Source organism: Carcharhinus amblyrhynchos, chromosome 27 (genome assembly GCF_965287045.1).
Source record: "Carcharhinus amblyrhynchos chromosome 27, sCarAmb.v2.hapA, whole genome shotgun sequence".
In the NCBI taxonomy this organism is placed as follows: Eukaryota; Metazoa; Chordata; class Chondrichthyes; order Carcharhiniformes; family Carcharhinidae; genus Carcharhinus; species Carcharhinus amblyrhynchos.
Genome location: NC_137350.1, coordinates 3,938,349 through 3,956,553, shown reverse-complemented (window position 1 = coordinate 3,956,553; position 18,205 = coordinate 3,938,349). Strand labels below are relative to the sequence as shown.

General features: G+C 45.9%; 1 protein-coding gene across 1 annotated transcript in view; it reads left to right on the top strand.

The window, feature by feature from the left end:
* Positions 1-18,205, top strand: part of LOC145359285 (corticotropin-releasing factor receptor 1-like) — a 96,536-nt gene that overhangs the window by 29,912 nt on the left and 48,419 nt on the right. Inside the window, exon 7 of the mRNA XM_080213833.1 lies at positions 5,697-5,832. Within this exon, the coding sequence (XP_080069959.1) occupies positions 5,697-5,832 (136 nt within the window). The remainder of the gene's footprint in view (positions 1-5,696; positions 5,833-18,205) is intronic.

The following is an 18,205-nucleotide window of genomic DNA, read 5'->3' as shown; positions in this document are numbered from 1 at the left end:
TGACGGAGCGATCCCTGGAAGGATACTTCCCATCATGGAATGTTTCCCTTAGTGACATTAAGAACAGAGAACAGCATAGCACAGAGGCTGGAACAGCAATTAACTTTAGTTCTGTCTTCAGAAAAGAAGATTTACCAGGATGCTGCCTGGTTTGGAGGGGAGGTCTTAAGAGGAAAGGTTGAGGGAGCTGGGGCTTTTCTCTTTGGAGCAGAGGAGGATGAGAGGCGACTTAATAGAGGTTTATAAGATGATGAGAGGGAGATAGATAGAGTGGACGTGCAGAGACTATTTCCTCGGGTGGATGTAGCTGGTACTACATCCATAACTATAAGGTTGATGGTGGGAGATATAGGAGGGATGTCCGAGGTAGATTCTTTACTCAGAGAGTGGTTGGGGTATGGAATGCACTGCCTGCTGTGATAGTGGAGCCGGACACTTTAGGAACTTTCACGTGGTTATTGGATAGGCACATGGAGCACACCAGAATGATAGGGAGTGGGATAGACTGACCTTGGGATTGGACATAGCTCGGCACAACATTGAGGGCCGAAGGGCCTGTACTGTGCTGTAATGTTCTATGTTTCTATGTGTTTCTAAGAGACACATGACTACCCAGAAATCCAAGGAACTGGGGTTCTAGTATATACACAGGATGAGGGAACCAAATGTAATATTCCCAAATTTGCTGATGACAGGTGAAAATGAATAGTGAGGAGCCTGCTAAGAGTCTGCAAGGCAATTCAGACAATTTGAGTGAGCAGGAATATACATGGTAGGTGCAGTATAATGTGGATTCAAGTTTAATGTGAGGTTAGCCACTTTGGATGGAACAAAGAACAGAGCACAGGAACAGAACCTTTGGCCACATTATCAAACTGAGTAGAGTAACTGTTGATTAGTGTTTGTAAAATTGTAAAATGCTCGGGACCATTACATGGTCCCTTTAAAAGGTGATGCTTTTCCTGTGCTTAGAAAGTTAGAAAAATTCAAGTACAAACAGAGTGCCCGAAATGAAACATTTGTACCAAAGGGCCAAGCAGCAGTGTTACCAATCAACAGCCTTTCAGGCTTTTGAATTCTTTTGAATTCAGCCAATCAATTTGAATTAGGCACTTAAAGTCCAAAAACCTAATAAATTTAAATCTGATGCCTTCGCCATCCCCTAGGACCAATTCTATTGTGGGGGGATTTGATATGTCATCACAGAAATAAAAGGAAGGGGGCAGTGGCACAGAGAGGGAGAGCAACTGCCACCACCCTTAGCTCAGTGCCTCATCCAGATAGCAGAGGTATCAAAGAAGAAAGAAGAATCAACAAAGACCCAAAATATTCCAGACGATATAAAACCTTGTTGTAGTTTAGAAAGTGGCTAAAATTCTATATTTTGTTAATGAGTGGGAATTAGAACGGCATTCCATTAGAATCATGTTTTATTTGGTTTGTTAATCGTTTAATTAACTTGTTCACTGTTAATTAGATAAATAAATTGTTCCTTGCTGATTTGAGTGGGAGTTATTTTGATTTAACCACTGAAGAGCAGATCGTACTACTTAACTCACTTTTTACAGATTGTAGGGCGAGGTACTCCTGTTTGAGTTGTTAGGTATTAGTTCTCAGAAGAGGAATCCACTGCCACTTTATAACACCCACCAGTCCTGCGCCAACACATGATGCCTTTCTAAAAAGCCTCTATACAGCCCACATCTCTCTATTCCCGGCCTATTCATGTATCTGTCAAGAAGCCTCTTAAATGTTACTATGGTATCTGCTTCTACTGTCTCCTCCGGCAGCGCATTCCAGGCACTTACCACCCTCTGTGTAAAGAACCTCTCCCTCACATCTCCTTTAAACTTTCTCCCTTTTACCTTAAGCCTATGTCCCCTAGTAAATGACATTTCTATTCTGGGAAAGAGACTCCGACTATCCATTCTATCCTTGCCTCTCATAATTTTGAAAACTTCTATCAGGTCGCCCCGCCAGCCTCCGATGTTCAAGTGGAAACAAAGTAAGTTTGTCCAATCTCTCCTCATAGCTCCATACCAGGCAACATCCAGAGAAATCTTTACTGTACCCTCTCCAAAGCCTCTATATCCTTCAGGTAGTGTGATGACAGAACCGTATGCAATATTCCAAATGTGGCCTAACTAAAGTTCTATAAAGCTGCAACGTGGCTTGCTAATTTTTATACTCTGTGCTCCTACTGATGAAGGCAAACCATATGCCTTCTTGACCACCTTATCCTCTTGTGTTGCCACTTTCAGGAAACTGTCGACCTCTAATCCTCGATCCCTCTGTGTTAATGCTTCTAAGGGTTCTGCCATTTACCGTATACTTCCTCCCTGCATTAGGCCTTCCAAAATGCATCATCTTGCTTTTGTCTGGATTAAATTCCTTCTGCCATTTCTTTGACCAATTTCCAGTCTATCTACATCCTGCTGTATCCTCTGACAATCCTCCTCAGTCTCTGCAGTTCCCCCAATCATTTTATTGTCTGCGAACTTACTAATCAGACCATTTACATTTTCCTCCAAATCATTTATATAAATTAAAATCAACAGGGTTCCCAGCACTGATCCCTGTGGAACACCGCTGGTCACAGGTCTCCAGCCAGAAAAATACCCTCCCTCCTTCTAAGACCAAGTCGGTTCTGTATCCATTCCTCTTAGCTCACCACAGGTCCCATTTTCTTCACCTTCTGTATCAGCCTGCCATGAGGGGCCTTGTCAAAGCCCTTGCTATTATAGTCCATGTAGACAACATCCACCACCCTGCCCTCATCAATCATCTGTCATTTCCTCAAAGACTCAATTAAATTTGTGAGAAATGATTTCCCCTGCAAAAAGCTGCCTATCACTAATAAGTCAATATTTTTCCAAATGTGAACAGATCCCGTCTTTAAGAATCTTCTCCAATAATTTAAGACCCCACTTTATAAGACCCTTGTCAGACCCCACTTGGAGCACTGTGCGCAGTTCTGGTCGCCTCACTACAGGAAGGATGTGGAAGCTATTGAGAGGGTGCAGAGGAGATTTACAAGGATGTTGTCTGGATTGCGAGGCATGCCTTATGAGGATAGGTTGAGGGAGCTGGAACTCTTCTCCCTGGAGAGACGAAGGTTGAGAGGCGACCTGATAGAGGTTTATAAAATGTTGAGAGGAATAGATAGGGTGGATTCTCGGAGGCTATTTCCCAGGGCTGAAATGGTCGCTATGAGAGGACACAGGTTTAAGGTGCTGGGGAGCAGGTACAGAGGAGATGTCAGGGGTGAGTTTTTCACTCAGAGGGTGGTGAGTGAGTGGAATCGGCTGCCGTCGGTGGTGGTAGAGGCAAACTCGCTGGGGTCTTTTAAGAGACTTCTGGATGAGTATATGGGATTTAATGGGATTGGGAGTTACAGATAGTTCTATGGCCTGGTAGGTATGGATGTGGTCAGCGCAACTTGTGGGCCGAAGGGCCTGTTTGTGCTGTAGTGTTCTATGTTCTATGTTCTAATTTCCTTTACACTGACGTAAGGCTCTCCGGCCTGTAATTTTGTGGATTATCCCTGTTGCCCTTCTTAAACAAAGGAACAACATTGGTGATTCTCCAATCCTCTGGGACATTTATTATCACTAAAGAGGATACAAAGAATTTGTACAAGACCCCAGTAATTTCCTCCCTCGCCTCCCTCAGTATTCTTGGAGAAACTGAATGGAGAAACAGAACAGCAGAGAATTATTTTAATGGTGAAGTGTTGGTGTACAAAGGGACCTAGGTGTCCTTGTACACCAATCACTGAAAGCAAGCGTGCAGATACAGCAAGCAGTGAGAAAGGCAAATGGTACGTTGGCCTTCATTGCAAGAAGACTGGAGTACAGGAGCAAGAATGGGATGTTGTATGAAGAGAGATTGATACCAGGCCTGTACTCACTGGAATTTCAAAGAATGAAAGGAAGTCTAAAACACTAACAGGACTGCACAGATTGAATGCAGAGATGTTGTTTCCTCTGGCTGGGGGTCTAGAACAAGGTTCACAGCCTCAGAATATGGGGTGGGCCATTTAGGACTGAGACAAGAAGAAATGTCTTCACTTGGAGGGTGGTGAATGTGTGGAATTCTCTATCACAGAAGGCGGTGGAGGCCAAGACACTGAAGATATTTAAGAAGAAAACAGATTTCTAGATCACCAACTGTGATCATACAGAATGGCAAAGCAGGGCAAATGGTCCATTTCTGCTCCAATTTATGTTGCTATGTTTTTTAAAAAATAGTAGCATGAATTATTGTATTGAACACAGGTGTGGCCTCACCCTATATAACCCTAACCCTGTATCATTGCACCAAGGCATTCCTGCTCCTGTTACTTGAACCCAATATACCCATTTGAGAAATGGCAGAGAAAAGGTGTTAGTGAAATTGATGGGATTGAAAGCCAATAAATTCCCGTGGACTGATAATCGATATTCAGAGTACTTAAGGAAGTGACTCTAGAAATAATGGTTGCATTGATGATCATCTCCCAACATTCTATGGACTCTGGAACAGTTCCTGCAGATTGTAGGTGACCCATAGTTACAAAACTGTGTGCAGTCTGGTCTCCTTCCCTGAGGAAGCATGTTTTTACTATAGAGGGAGTGCAGTGAGGGTTTCCAGTCTGATTCCTAGTAAGGTGGCACTGACACGTGAGGAGAGCTCGAGTCGGTGAGGATTATATTCATTGGAGTTCATAAGAACGAGGGGAGGTCTCATAGCAATCTATAAAATTCTAACAGAGCTAGACAGGGTGGATGCAGGAAGGATGTTCCTGCTGGTGGGGGAGTCCAGAACCAGGGGTCACAGTCTGACGGTAAACCTTTTAGGAGTGAGATGAAGAGAAATTTCTTCACCCAGCCTGTGGAACCTACAGAAAGCAACTGAGGCCAAAACATTGTACATTTTCAAGAAGCAGCTTGATCTCCTTTGCCCCAGGAGTTACATCTAAGGATATGGGGAGAAAGCAGGACAGGTTACTGAGTTGTATGGTCAGCCATGGTTATAATGAATGGAGGAGCAGGCTTGAGGGGCCAAATGGCCTCTTCCTGCTCCTATTCTCGATGGTTTTCTATCCAATTCCAATGATAAACAACTGTAGCCATGAGGATAGCTTGAAAAGATTGGAAGGAAAGCTGAGATGAGATATGATAGAGGTTTTCAAGGTGCTGAGGGATATGGACGGAGTAGATTGTGGGAAACTGTCCCCACTCAAGAAAGCATCAAGAAATAGATTCAAAATAATTGGCAAAGTGAATAGCCGTGATGTGAGGGAAGTGTAGAGAGTGATTGGAGTCTGGAACAAACTTCCTGAGAGGGTGGTGGAGGTACATTCGATCGAGGTATTCAAAGGGATTGCTATCGGAAAAGAAAGAATGTACAAGGTTACAGGGATAAGGCAGGGGGGAGAATGTTCTCTGAGAGTTACTCGATGGGCTGAATGGCATTCTTCTGCTTTGTACAGATTGTGTCATTATATGAATCCTTCCCTCTACTTTCATCCCATTCTTTCTGATCTTATTGTGTCGATGTTTGGATTAACTGGCAGGGTCTCCAGTTAAATGTCTGGATCACGCGGCATTGATGGGAGAGGGGGGGGATTAGTGAGTAGAGACCCCAGCAAACCTGGGCTCAGCCACAGAGCTGCTGAGTATTCTGATGGTTGTTCATTCTGTTTCACTTCACAGGAAGGCTGTAAAGGCTACACTGGTTCTGTTGCCATTGCTGGGGATCACCTACATGCTGTTCTTCGTGAATCCTGGTGAAGATGATGTCTCCCAGATTGTCTTCATCTACTTCAATTCATTCCTCCAGTCCTTTCAGGTACAGACGTGAGGCCACTGTCAGTTCCTATCTCTCTCCAGGTACTGCTGTGTCTGCACTCAAACAGAGCAGCGAGAAAATCTTTCCTGATTGTTGGCAATGTTTAATTCTCATAGAGATGTAAAAATCACAGTTGAGCTTGGAAGAATTCTGGATGAAACTTTAGACTCCTGACTTTTAAGAACAAAGAACAACACAGCACAGGGAAACAGGCCCTTCGGCCCAACGAGCCCGCGCCGCCATTTTAAAATTACGCCCTCCTCTACTCATGACCTTAGTCTACGCTTATTGGGGAAGATTGAGGGGAAACTAATTTAGGGACAATTTATTACCTCCAATCAGCCTATGAGCACGTTTTTGGGGTGTGGGAGGAAACCGGAGCACCCGGAGAAAACCCACGCAAGCACGGGGAGAATGCGCAAACTCCCACAGATACTGGCCCAAATCCATGTATCTGCACAGCAAACAGTGATAGTCACTGAGCTGTCGTGTTGCCCGTCAGTTGGTCCAGTTTAAGCGTACACTAATGACGTGAAGCACTAGGCAACTCTTGAAGCAACATCTAAGAGCAGCCCTTGCACGACCCATCACGTGTATGCCCCTTATTGGACAACAAGGCGGACCGAATTTTGTTCGATATTTGGTTGTCCGCCAGTAGAATGACAGGATGTACTGAAACCTCTCAGAGACCACAGATTGTTTATTTTTTAAATGTATTTATTATTGTCACAAGTAGGCTTACATTGATGCTGCAATGAAGTTACTGTGAAAATCCCCTGGTCACCACACTCCAGCACCTGTTTGGGTACACCAAGGGAGAATTTAGCACGGCCAATGCACCTAACCAGCACTTCTGTAGGAGGAAACCAAAGCTCCTGGACGAAACCCACTCAGACACGGGGAGATTGCGCAGACTCCGCACAGACAGTGACCCAAGCTGGGAATTGAACCCAGACCCCTGGCACTGTGAGGCAGCAGTGCTAACCACTGTGTCACCGTGCTGCCTGTATCGTGGTGCAGTTAAATTGTTACATTTACCTGGTGAACGCCTACATCTCCAGTTCTTTGTTTTCCATGTTGCTGACACGACTTCCCAGATCATCATGACTAAGCCGGGTCCTAGTTACATCACCAAAACACACCGTTGACATACTGAACACACATGAGCTCACCGCAGTCACGTACAGCTCACTAACACAGTTTCTCCTAGTTACCATCAGCTGCTGAGTGTGTCGCCCATCGAGGGGTGGTTACCACTTCCTCCAACCTCCTCCTCACCTACGCTCTCCCCTTCCTCCCTCCCTTGCTCCCTGCCTCCCCCTCCGTCCCCTGCCCTCACAACTATCCTCACCCTGCCTCTGCCCCTCACACCTTCCACTTCATCTTTACACTCACCTCCCCTTGCCTCTCTCCCTCACTCGTATCATACAACATTACAGCGCAGTACAGGCCCTTCGGCCCTCGATGTTGCACCGACCAGTGGAACCAATCTAATGACCCTCTAACCTAAACTATTCCAATGTTATCCATATGCCTATCCACTGACCATTTGAACGCCCTTAAGGTTGGCGAGTCCACAACTGCTGCAGGCAGGGCATTCCACGCCCTTACTACCCTCTGAGTAAAGAACCTACCTCTGACATCCGTCCTATAATTACCACCCCTCAGTTTAAAGCTATGTCCCCTCGTGTTAGCCATCACCATCCGAGGAAAAAGGCTCTCACTGTCCACCCTTCTCTCTACACCTTTGTGTTCTGTGTCCCTATCCCTCACATTCCTTATTCCATTCTTCGACAGAAAAGTGCACATCGTTTGCAGAATTTAATCAGTTTGAGATCCAGTCTGGGATATGTTCTGGGTCGATTGATTTGTGTCACGGTGACTGTTGCTGTCAGATAACAGTGTATTGTGAGAATGAAATAAATGACCACCCCCTAATGCCCCCACTCCTAATCCCCCCACCCCTGATGGCAAATGTACAAAGGAAGAAGTCTTACAACACCAAGTTAAATTCCAACAGGTTTATTTGGTAGCAAAAGCTTTCAAAGTGCTTGCTGCTCCTTCCAATGTAGAGGGACAGCATTCACCCACTAAACGATGCAAAATTAAATTAAAACTGAATATATATTAAATTGTAACTTAGTGTTTTAGCAAGGGTAAATGCTTGTTTGATTTATTTATAAAAAGATGGCCTTTAAAGTTTTAAACCTAAAATGGTTTCATCATTGTAGGAGAGCTCCAAGCCATGGTTTGCTCATCATGCTCCATGTGGGAAGTCAGAACCAGCATGTGTGTCATCCAGCTGCAGTCCCTGCAAGTTCGAGATTTGGAGCTGGAACAGGGGCCGGGGACATTATGCAGCATCTGCGGGTCTGAGAGCATTGTGGATAGCACATTTAGAGAGGTGATGGGGGAGGTGATGGCCTAGTGGAATTATCGCTAGACTATCAATCCAGAAACTCAGCTAATGTACTGGGGACCTGGGTTCAAATCTCACCAAGGCAGATAGTGGAATTTGAATTCATTAAAAAAAATCTGGAATTGAGGGAGCGATTCTCCAATCCCACTTTTTTTAGTGCAGCAAGCTGGGAGAATCACACATCGGCCAATTCATGGGATACCTACGAGTGTTCACGCTGCGCTGGCGTCTCCCAGGCCTGGAGTTCCGCCAGTATCTGCGCTCTGCGGAAATCGGCTGGGAGGTGGGGCTAGCATTTAAATAGTATTTTACATACTGTTAAAATGCTATTAGTGGGCCTGGGACTGAATTCTCCGAGCCCCCGTGCATATCCCACCCCGCCAGAGTGTTTTACTCCAGTGGGGATTACTATAGCGCCTCAGTTTCGGGGAAACATCAAAAGGATCCCGCTAGAATGAAAGGGGGGGCAATCGGGGCCCCCCAGGAGGTCAAGTGGAGGTGGTGGTGCCTCCTGGGCTTGGGTACCCTGGTACAAAGAACAAGAACAAAGAACAACACAGCACAGGAAACAGGCCCTTTGGCCCTACAAGCCTGCGCCGCCAACCTGTGCACCCTTGCACTGCCCAAGGGGCATGGGGCTGTGCCAAGAGGGGGTGGGGCCTATTGGGATGAGGCCTAAGGACATGCCCTACTGGGTGCAGTGCCTAGGGGAGATTGGATGGAGGCCTGTGATCGTGGGTGAGGGGCTGTGGTGGTCAACCAGCAGGGGGGGGGTCTGCACGGGGCCTGCTGATTTCAGACTCTCCAGCCTGAATTGGCCTCACCCCCAAAATTCACACTGGTGGCCTCTGCAATGCACAGAGTGTGCAAGATTCTCATCTGAACTCCCACTGAAAAAACCAGAATTACTCCACTTTTCCCACAAATTCAACACTTAGGATATTTTTGGGAGAACCGTCCCCTAAGAATCGACTGATAGCCATGAGACCATTGTTGATTGTCATAAAAACCCATCTGGTTCATTAATATCCTTCAGGGGAAGGAAATCTGCCATCCTTACCTGGTCTGGCCTATATGTGACTCCAGAGCCTCAACAATGTGGTTGACTCTTAAATGTTCTCAGGGATGGGTAATAAATGCTGGCCCAATCAACAAAGCCCACATCCCACGAACTAATAATTTTTATAAAAGCACTCGCTGGCAATTAGAGATGGACAATAAATGCTGGCCAACCAGCGATGCCTATTACAGAACAGAGAGATCTGAGGGTACAGGTTCATCGCTCCTTGAAAGTGGAGTCTCAGGTGGACAGAGTGGTGAAGAAGGCATTCGGCATGCTTGGTTTCATCGGTCAGAACATTGAATACAGGAGTTGGGACGTCTTGTTAAACTTGTAAAGGACATTGGTAAGGTCACACTTGGAATACTGTGTACAGTTCTGGTCACCCTATTATAGAAAGGATATTATTAAACTAGAAAGAGTGCAGAAAAGATTTACTAGGATGCTACCGGGACTTGATGGTTTGAGTTATAAGGAGAGGCTGGATAGACTGGGACCTTTTTCTCTGGAGCGTAGGAGGCTGAGGGGTGATCTTATAGAGGTCTATAAAATAATGAGGGGCATAGATCAGCTAGATAATCAATATCTTTTCCCAAAAGTCCAGTCTAAAACTAGAGGGCACAGGTTTAAGGTGAGAGGGGAGACATACAAATGTGTCCAGAGGAACAATTTTTTCACACAGAGGATGGTGAGTGTCTGGAACAAGCTGCCAGAGGTAGTAGTAGAGGCAGGTACAATTTTGTCTTTTAAAAAGCATTTAGACAGTTACATGGGTAAAATGGGTACAGAGGGATAGGGGCCAAATGTGGGCAATTGGGATTAGCTTTGGGGTTTGAGAAAAGGGCAGCATGGACAATTTGGGCCGAAGGGCCTGTTTCTGTGCTGTAAACCTCTGTGACTCTGAGTCTAAACACATTCTAAGTGTTGAATGAGTGAGAAAACGAAGGTTATTTGCCCTGGTTTGCTCCACAATCCTTTGACCGTTCGTGCAATGAAAGAGCTGCCAGGTGATTCTTGCAGGAACGGACTCTCCAGGTGTGTGACTCGCCCAAAGTGTCCACAATTGTACATTAACAAGGGAGAATATACGCACGAATGATGGACACTCAGTCAGTCACAGCAGGAAGATAGCACCACAAGGAGCTGTGCTACGGTTCACAGAGGGAGAGCTGGGCCACCTGGTGGATTCCATTAATGATCGGAGGGCCATCGTTCACCCTGCAGACGATGACGACTCAGAGGTTGGGCTGCAATATGGCCTGAAGGAGTGACAGCAACTGTGAGTGCCCACGGACTGGCATGGAGGACTGGTGACCAGTGTCAAAGGAAATGAGCAACATCCAGTCTGATCCAGCCAGAACAGTCCAAGGAGAAATTCTCCGGAGAATTGTGCAAGCAGTTAGGAAATTATTTTACACCTGAACCACTGATGATTGTGGAATATTTTTGGTTTTATAAATGGGCACAGGAGGGAGGAGAGTCCGTCACTCAATTTGTGGCCATTTTAAAAGGTTTGGTGGAGCATTGCGAATTTGGAGGTTTCTCCAGAATGATTTACGGGACCATTTAGTACCAAAGCCATCCAACGGAAATTTCGAACAAAAAGAGTCCTGGACTTTAAAGCAGCTTTCGAAATAATTGCGGCAGTGGAGTTGGCCACTAATGAAGCAACAGAGTTGGCTACATTGTGAACTCGAGCCGACCCGCAGCAGAACGTGGTGTCAACTTAGAAATGCCACTGACGTGGCAAATCTGACTGTAGAGATTCAACAAGTTGGATTCGTGAAGGCCAATGCCTCAGATTTAAGAGAGTGGGGCATATTGACAGAATTGTAGGGCACAGCTTCAAGAAGGGGAGTCGGAAAGAGACAAACCAGAGGACAAGGCATGAGATACATGCTTCCAGCCGGAGGGAGACAAGAATCTGCGGAGACAGCAGGAGAACCTAGTCTATTGAACATCGGCTAAAAATCTGATCAGTCCGAGGAGAGGCCGATTGGTTTTGATCCTTCCCAAGAGAGAGGGAAGACCATAGAAAATCCCTACAGTGCAGAAGGAGGTCATCTGGCCCATCGAGTGGGCATTGACTCTCTGAAAGGGCATCTTAACCAAGCCCTCTCTTCTCCTCTATCTCATTTACCACGGCCAATCCACCTAACCCACAATAGATGGCATGGTGGCACAATGGTTACCACTGCCCCCTCACAGCGCCAGGGACCTGGGTAGGAATCCGGCCTTGGGTCACTGTCTGCGCAGAGTTTACACATTCTCCTCGTGTCTGTGCGGGTTTCCTTTGGGTGCTCCTGTTTCCTCCCACAGTCCAAAGATGTGTGTGTCAGGTTGATTGGGCGTGTTAAATTATCCCTTAGGTATCCCAAGGTATACAGTTTAGCTGGATTAGTGGGGTAAATATGTGGGGTTATGGGGATAGGGCCTGGGTAAGATGCTCAGTTGGAGACTTGGTCAGATTCGATTGGTCCCTCTGCACTGTAAGGATTCTATGATTCTATTTTTGCACATTAAATGGCAAATTAACATGGCTAATCTACCTAACCTACACATCTCGGGATGCCAAGGGACAAGTTACCGTGGCCAATCCCCTTAACCCGCACATCTTTGGAGTGTGAGAGTACCCAGAGGAAACCCACGCAGACATGGGGAGAACATGTAAACTCCACACAGACAACCACCTGAGGCCAGAATCGAACTTGTGCCCCTGGTGCTGTGAGGCAGCAGCGTTAACCACTGTGCCACTGTGCTTATTAAGATAATTAAGTTGGAGGTGGATACGGGGTCAGCGGTGTGACAGAGCCCTGACTCCGTGTATAAAGATCAATTAAGTATACTGCCACTGAAGGGTGCCAAGATTAATCTTGTCCCACACGGAACAGGTGGTGTCACAGGTGCTGGCAGGCCAGCAACACCCACAAATGAATGAATTGTGTAAAATGGACTTGTTCAGTGGATTGGCAGGAGGAAAGGGATTTTCAAAGAAGTTCCTGTCACACGCCTATCTACAGAAGGGTCCCAGCTACGCCTATTTCTGCTTCCTTTTGGCATCACGTCAGCACCAACCCTAGTCCAAATTTGAATGGGTTACCGGGGCTCCAGTGTTATCTGGATGATATTTTAGTAAGAAGTCTCACAACACCAGGTTCCAGTCCAGCCAAGCTTTTGGAAACGGTGCGATGACTATCAAGTAAACCTGTTGGACTTTAACCTGGTGTTGTGAGACTTCTTGCTGTGTTTACCCCAGTCCAACGCCGGCATCTCCACAACAGGTTCACTGAACAGGAGCAGTGAGCATTGCTGCCTTACAGTGCTAGGGTTCAATCCTGACCTTTGGTGTCTGTCTGTGTGGAGTTTGCACATTCTCCCCATTTCTGCGTGGGTTTCCTCCGGGTGCTCCGGTTTTCCGTCACACTCCAAAGATGTGCAATTTAGGTGGATCGGCCATGCTAAATTGCCCCTTCAAGTCAGGGGAATTAGCAAGGTAAATACGCCACAGTCACTGGGATAGTGGGATTGCTGTTACTGCAGGCTAGATGGGCCAAATGGCCTCCTTCCCCACTGTAGGGGTTCTATGATCCTGTGAAGAACATAGAAGAGGCTCTCAGAAGTTTGCAGGAGCACGGCCTGCAAGTTAAAAATAAATAGAAATGTGAATTCTTTAAAGAGTCCATCAAATCATGCTATCAATGGTGCCCAAGAAAATGGAGATCATCAGGAAGGTCCCTAGGCTCGAGAATGTCTCTCAATTATAATTGTACCTGGGGTTGGTAACCTAGTGTGGCAAGTTTGTGTCAGATCTGGCAACCACGTTAAACTCCTTACGCAGGTGACTTGGGAAGGAGCAGTCATGGGAATGGACCCAAGGCTATGAGGAAGCTTACCAGGAGGTAAAACAGGTCAGAAGTGCTAACCCATTTTGACCTGAAGTAGCCACTGCAATTCACCTGCGAAGCCTTGCCTTTTGGTGTTGGTGCTGTATTATCACACATATTGTCTAATGGAGAGGGAAGACCCCATTGCCCTCGTGTCAAATTCTTCAACAAAAATGGAAGAAAGCCACGTCCAGATCAAAAAAAGGAAGGATTGAGTATTGTATTTGGGGTGAAGAAATTCTCACATTTTTTAAACGGCTGGAATTTCGTGCTGCTGACCAATCACAGGCCCTTTACCACCATTTTTGGGCCGTATACAGGAATACCCTCATGGAGGCAGGACGCCTACCAAGATGGTCACTACTTCCATCAGCCTACTCCTATGACAAAGGATATTGACAATCATGGCAACATAGATGTTCCTTCAAGGCTGTCTCTACCTGGGGAAAAGATACTCCTGATTGGAATTTAAACATAATGGATTTTTCTCAAGAAAAGAAGGTACCCGCATCCATAACCCAGGAACGCTACCAGGAATGACCCAGTTTTAAGTCAAATGATGAATTTAGTCCCAAAAAGGAGGGCCAGTCATAATATCAGTCAGATTTATATCCCTACCTGTCCAGGAGATAGGAGTTGTCTGTACTGTGGGGGGGTAAGTGGCCATTCTTCTCCCATTGAGAGGGAAAGAGCTGGAACAACTGCACCAAAGGCACTGAGATGTGGTGTGAAAGACGAAGAACTATGTTTGGTGGCTAAGTGTAGATTCCCAGATCGAGGAGATATTGTTAACCCAGTGCACTAGCCAGTGTTAACACTGTCCCTTAACCCATGGGAATGAGCCCAATCTCTGCTACAAAGGATCCGTGTTGACTTTCCAGGGTCCAGTAGAGGGACTGATGTGATTGGTGGTAGTAGATGCCCACTCCAAATCGCCCGAGGTGGCAATCATGAAGTCCGTGTCTGCAGTTGCGACATTAGTTGAACTTGTTGAGCTCTTTGCCAGATTCAAGATTCCTGGACAAGGGGTGAGCGACAACGGACCCCAGTTTATGATGAAGATTGACTTGACCACAAGGAGTCAGAGAGGTGAGGTTGGCTTCGTACTACCTGGCAACAAATGACTAGGCAGAGAGGTTCGTCCAAACCTTGCAGCAAGCACTGAAAGTTTCCCAAGGGCAAGCTTCACTTGATAAATGAGTGAATCTGCCTTCCTTACCTGGTCTGGCCTACATGTGACTCCAGAGACATGTCACTGACTCTCAACTGCTCCTTGGGCAATTAGAGATGGGCAATAAATGTTGTCATGATGTGGGTATGCCGGCGTTGGACTGGCGTAAACACAGTAAAAAGTCTGACAACACCAGGTTTTAGTCCAACCTATTTATTTGATAATATTCTCACTAGCTTTCAAGGGGACAGCCTCTTCATCAGGTGAATGGAGAGTTCTGGCCTCAGACAGAGCATATAAAGCACAGACAGTTTAGAGATTACTGATCAGTAATCTCTAAACTGTCTGTGCTTTATATGCTCTGTCTGAGGCCAGAACTCTCCATTCACCTGACGAAGAGGCTGTCCCCTCGAAAGCTAGTGAGAATATTATCAAATAAATAGGTTGGACTAAAACCTGGTGTTGTCAGACTTTTTACAATAAATGTTGGCCAGACAGGGATGCCCATGTCCCACGAATAAAAAAAATGACAAAAAAGGCTCGCCTGGAAAGCCCTGAGATCCTTCAGTAGGTTATGGTGCTATATAAATGCAGGTTGTCATTGTTGTTGCTACTCATTATAGGATCTCTCTTCCTGGAGAAATGAATGATGGAGTCTGGGTGAAAGTGTCAATGGGAGTTTATTGTCAGAGCTGTGAGCAGACTGAAAATAGAAAATTTGTCGCGAATGGAACAATGATTGAGGTCAAGAGGAGTGGGAATAACTGTTTTAAATTAGCGCTTGCAAATGCACAAGGCACTAAAAATAACCAAGGCATTTGGAAGATATGTACAAGGATTAAATCAGTGAGTCATGGGTAAATTAGGACCAGAGTAAGGGACGGAGAAACATCTCCAAGCCTGAAGAGCGATTAGTTTTAACGGGAAGTAAAAAGAATATTCTTCTCATTTATCCCTCCTCCTCGTAGAGACGGATTCAGGAAGGGATTAGAACAAAGAGCAAAGAATAGTACAGCACAGGAACAGGCCCTTTGGCCCTCCAAGCCTGGCCCGATCATGACGCCTGCCTGAACTAAACCTGCACTTACAGAGTCCCTATACTTCCATTCCCATCCTATTCATATATTCGATTATAAGGAAGTGGGGTTTGGGAGTGCTGATCTCACTGACTTGAGTGATGTTAAATTGAGGAATAGATGTATGTGGATCAATACCATCATCATGAGAGCAGTGTTACAGTGCGTTCTAGGTATAGGTGTGGCCTGCTGTTAGATATTGACATTGAAGGGGGCTTGGGGGAGGTAAATCTGGAACCAAAGAGCAAAGAAAATTACAGCACAGGAACAGGCCCTTCGGCCCTCCAAGCCTGTACCAACCATGCTGCCCGTCTTAACTAAAACCCCCTTCCCTTCCATGGACCATATCCCTCTATTCCCATCCTATTCATGTATTTGTCAAGACGCTCCTTAAAAGTCACTACCGTATCCGCTTCCATTTCCTGCCCCAGCAACGAGTTCCAGGCACCCACTACTTTCTATGTACAAGATCTGCCTTGTACATCTCCTTTAAACCTTGCCCCTTAAACCCATGCCCTTTAATAAGTGACTCTTCCATCCTGGGAAAAAGCTTTTGACTATCCACTCTGTCCATGCCTCTCATAATCCTGTAGACTTCTATCAGGTCTCCCCCTCAACCTCCGTCGCTCCAATGAGAACAAACCAAGTTTCTCCAACCTCTCCTCATAGCTAATGCCCTTCATACCAAATCTTTTCTGTACCCTTTCCAAAGTCTCCACATCCTTCTCGTTGTTTGGCGACCAGAATTGAACACTATATCCAAGTGTGGTCTATAAAGCTGCAACATGACTTGCCAGTTTTTAAACTCAGTGCCCCGGCTGATGAAGGCAAGCAGCCGTATGCCTTCCTGACTACCTTCTCCACCTGCATTGCCACTTTCAGTGTCCTGTGTACCTGTACACCCAGATCCCTCTACCTATCAATACTCTTAAGGGTTCTGCCATTTACTGTATATTTCCTATCTGTATTAGACCTTCCAAAATGCATTACATCACATTTGTCCAGATTAAACTCCATCTGCCATCTCTCCACCCAAGTATCCTCTGATGGTCCTCATTGCTATCCACAAGTCTACAAACCTTTGTAAGGTCCACAAACTTACTAATAAATCCAGTTACATTTTCCTCCAAATCATTTATATATATTAAAAATAACAAAGGTCCCAGCACTGATCCCTGAGGAACACCACTTGTTCAACACCCTCCATTCAGAAACGCTCCCTTCCACTGCTACCCTCTGTCTTCTTTGAGTGGCGTTTGCAACCAAGTAAAACTGTTGGACTTTAACCTGGTGTTGTGAGACTTCTTCTTTGACCGAGCCAGTTTTGTATCCATCTTACCAGCTCACTTCTGATCTCATGCAACTTCACCTCCTGCACTAGTCTGCCATGAGGGACCTCGTCAAAGGCCTTGCTGAAGTCCATATAGACAACATCCACTGCCCTACCCTCATCAATCATCTTTGTCACTTCCTCGAAAAACTCGATCAAGTTCGTCAGACACAACCTCCTTTTCACAAAACCATGTTGCCTCTCACTAATACATCCACTTATTTCCAAGTAGGAATAAATCCTGTCTTGAAGAATCCCCTCCAATAATTTCTCTACCACTGATGTAAGGCTCACCAGTTTGTGTAATAAGTAAATAGATAAAAATTGCCTTTTGAACAAGTGACCAGTATTTCCACGTAATCCCTGCAGTGCAAAAGTTTTAGTTTAGTTTATTAGTGTCACAACTAGACTTACATTAACACTGCAATCAAGTTACTGTGAAAATCTCCTAGTCGCCACACTCCGGCGCCTGTTTGGGTACACTGAGAGAGAATTTAGTGTGGCAAATGCACCTAACCAGCATGTCTATGGACTGTGGGAGGAAACTGGAGCACCTGGAGGAAACCCACGCAGACATGGGGAGAACGTGCAGACTGTGCACAGACAGTGATCCAAGGTGGGAATTGAACCCAGGTACCTGGCGCTGTGAAGTAGGAGTGCCAACCTCTGTGATGCCCTATAAGGAGACCATTTGGTTCTTTGAGTCTACACTGACTCTCTGAAAGAGCATCTTACCCAGGCCGACCCTATCCCCATTACCCCATGCATTTGGCACGGCCAATCAACCCAACCTGCATACCTGTAGACTGTGGGAGAAAACTGGAGCACCCGGAGGAAACCCACGCAGACATGGGGAGAACATACACACTGTGCACAGTCACCCAAGGCTGAAATTGAACCCAGGACTGGTGCTGTGAGGCAGCCAAATTCTACAAATACCAGGCACAGAGAGCGCATACTTAACATAAAGAGCCAGGAGAACATTAGAAAAGTGTTTTTATTAGAACAAATAATTCTAATGCACTTGCCTAATCGGGAGGTGCCAAAGTGTCAAACACGGGTGTAGTAATTCAGCCACACACCGGTTACCCGTCACCAACACCACTTATTGTGAACCAGAGGGAGAGGCTATTCCCACGGTTAACTGTCAGACCGTCTTCACCTGGGGACCTATGTCGCTGGTCCAGCCAATGTTCCCTCACTGACTGCTTCCCATTGGGCGAGTCTTTGCTTGTTCAGTAAGGCAGTTTGTATTCTGCAAGGCCCATAGGTGGATCTACTGATGGCCCCTGTGGCCTCCATTTTTGTCACAACAACAAGCTTTCAAAAGTGAGCTGGGTATATATGCAGAAGAGAAAAGCTGCAGCGATATGGGGAAAGGACAGGGTTGTAGGACTAACTGGATTACTCTTTACAGACCTGGCAAAAATTAA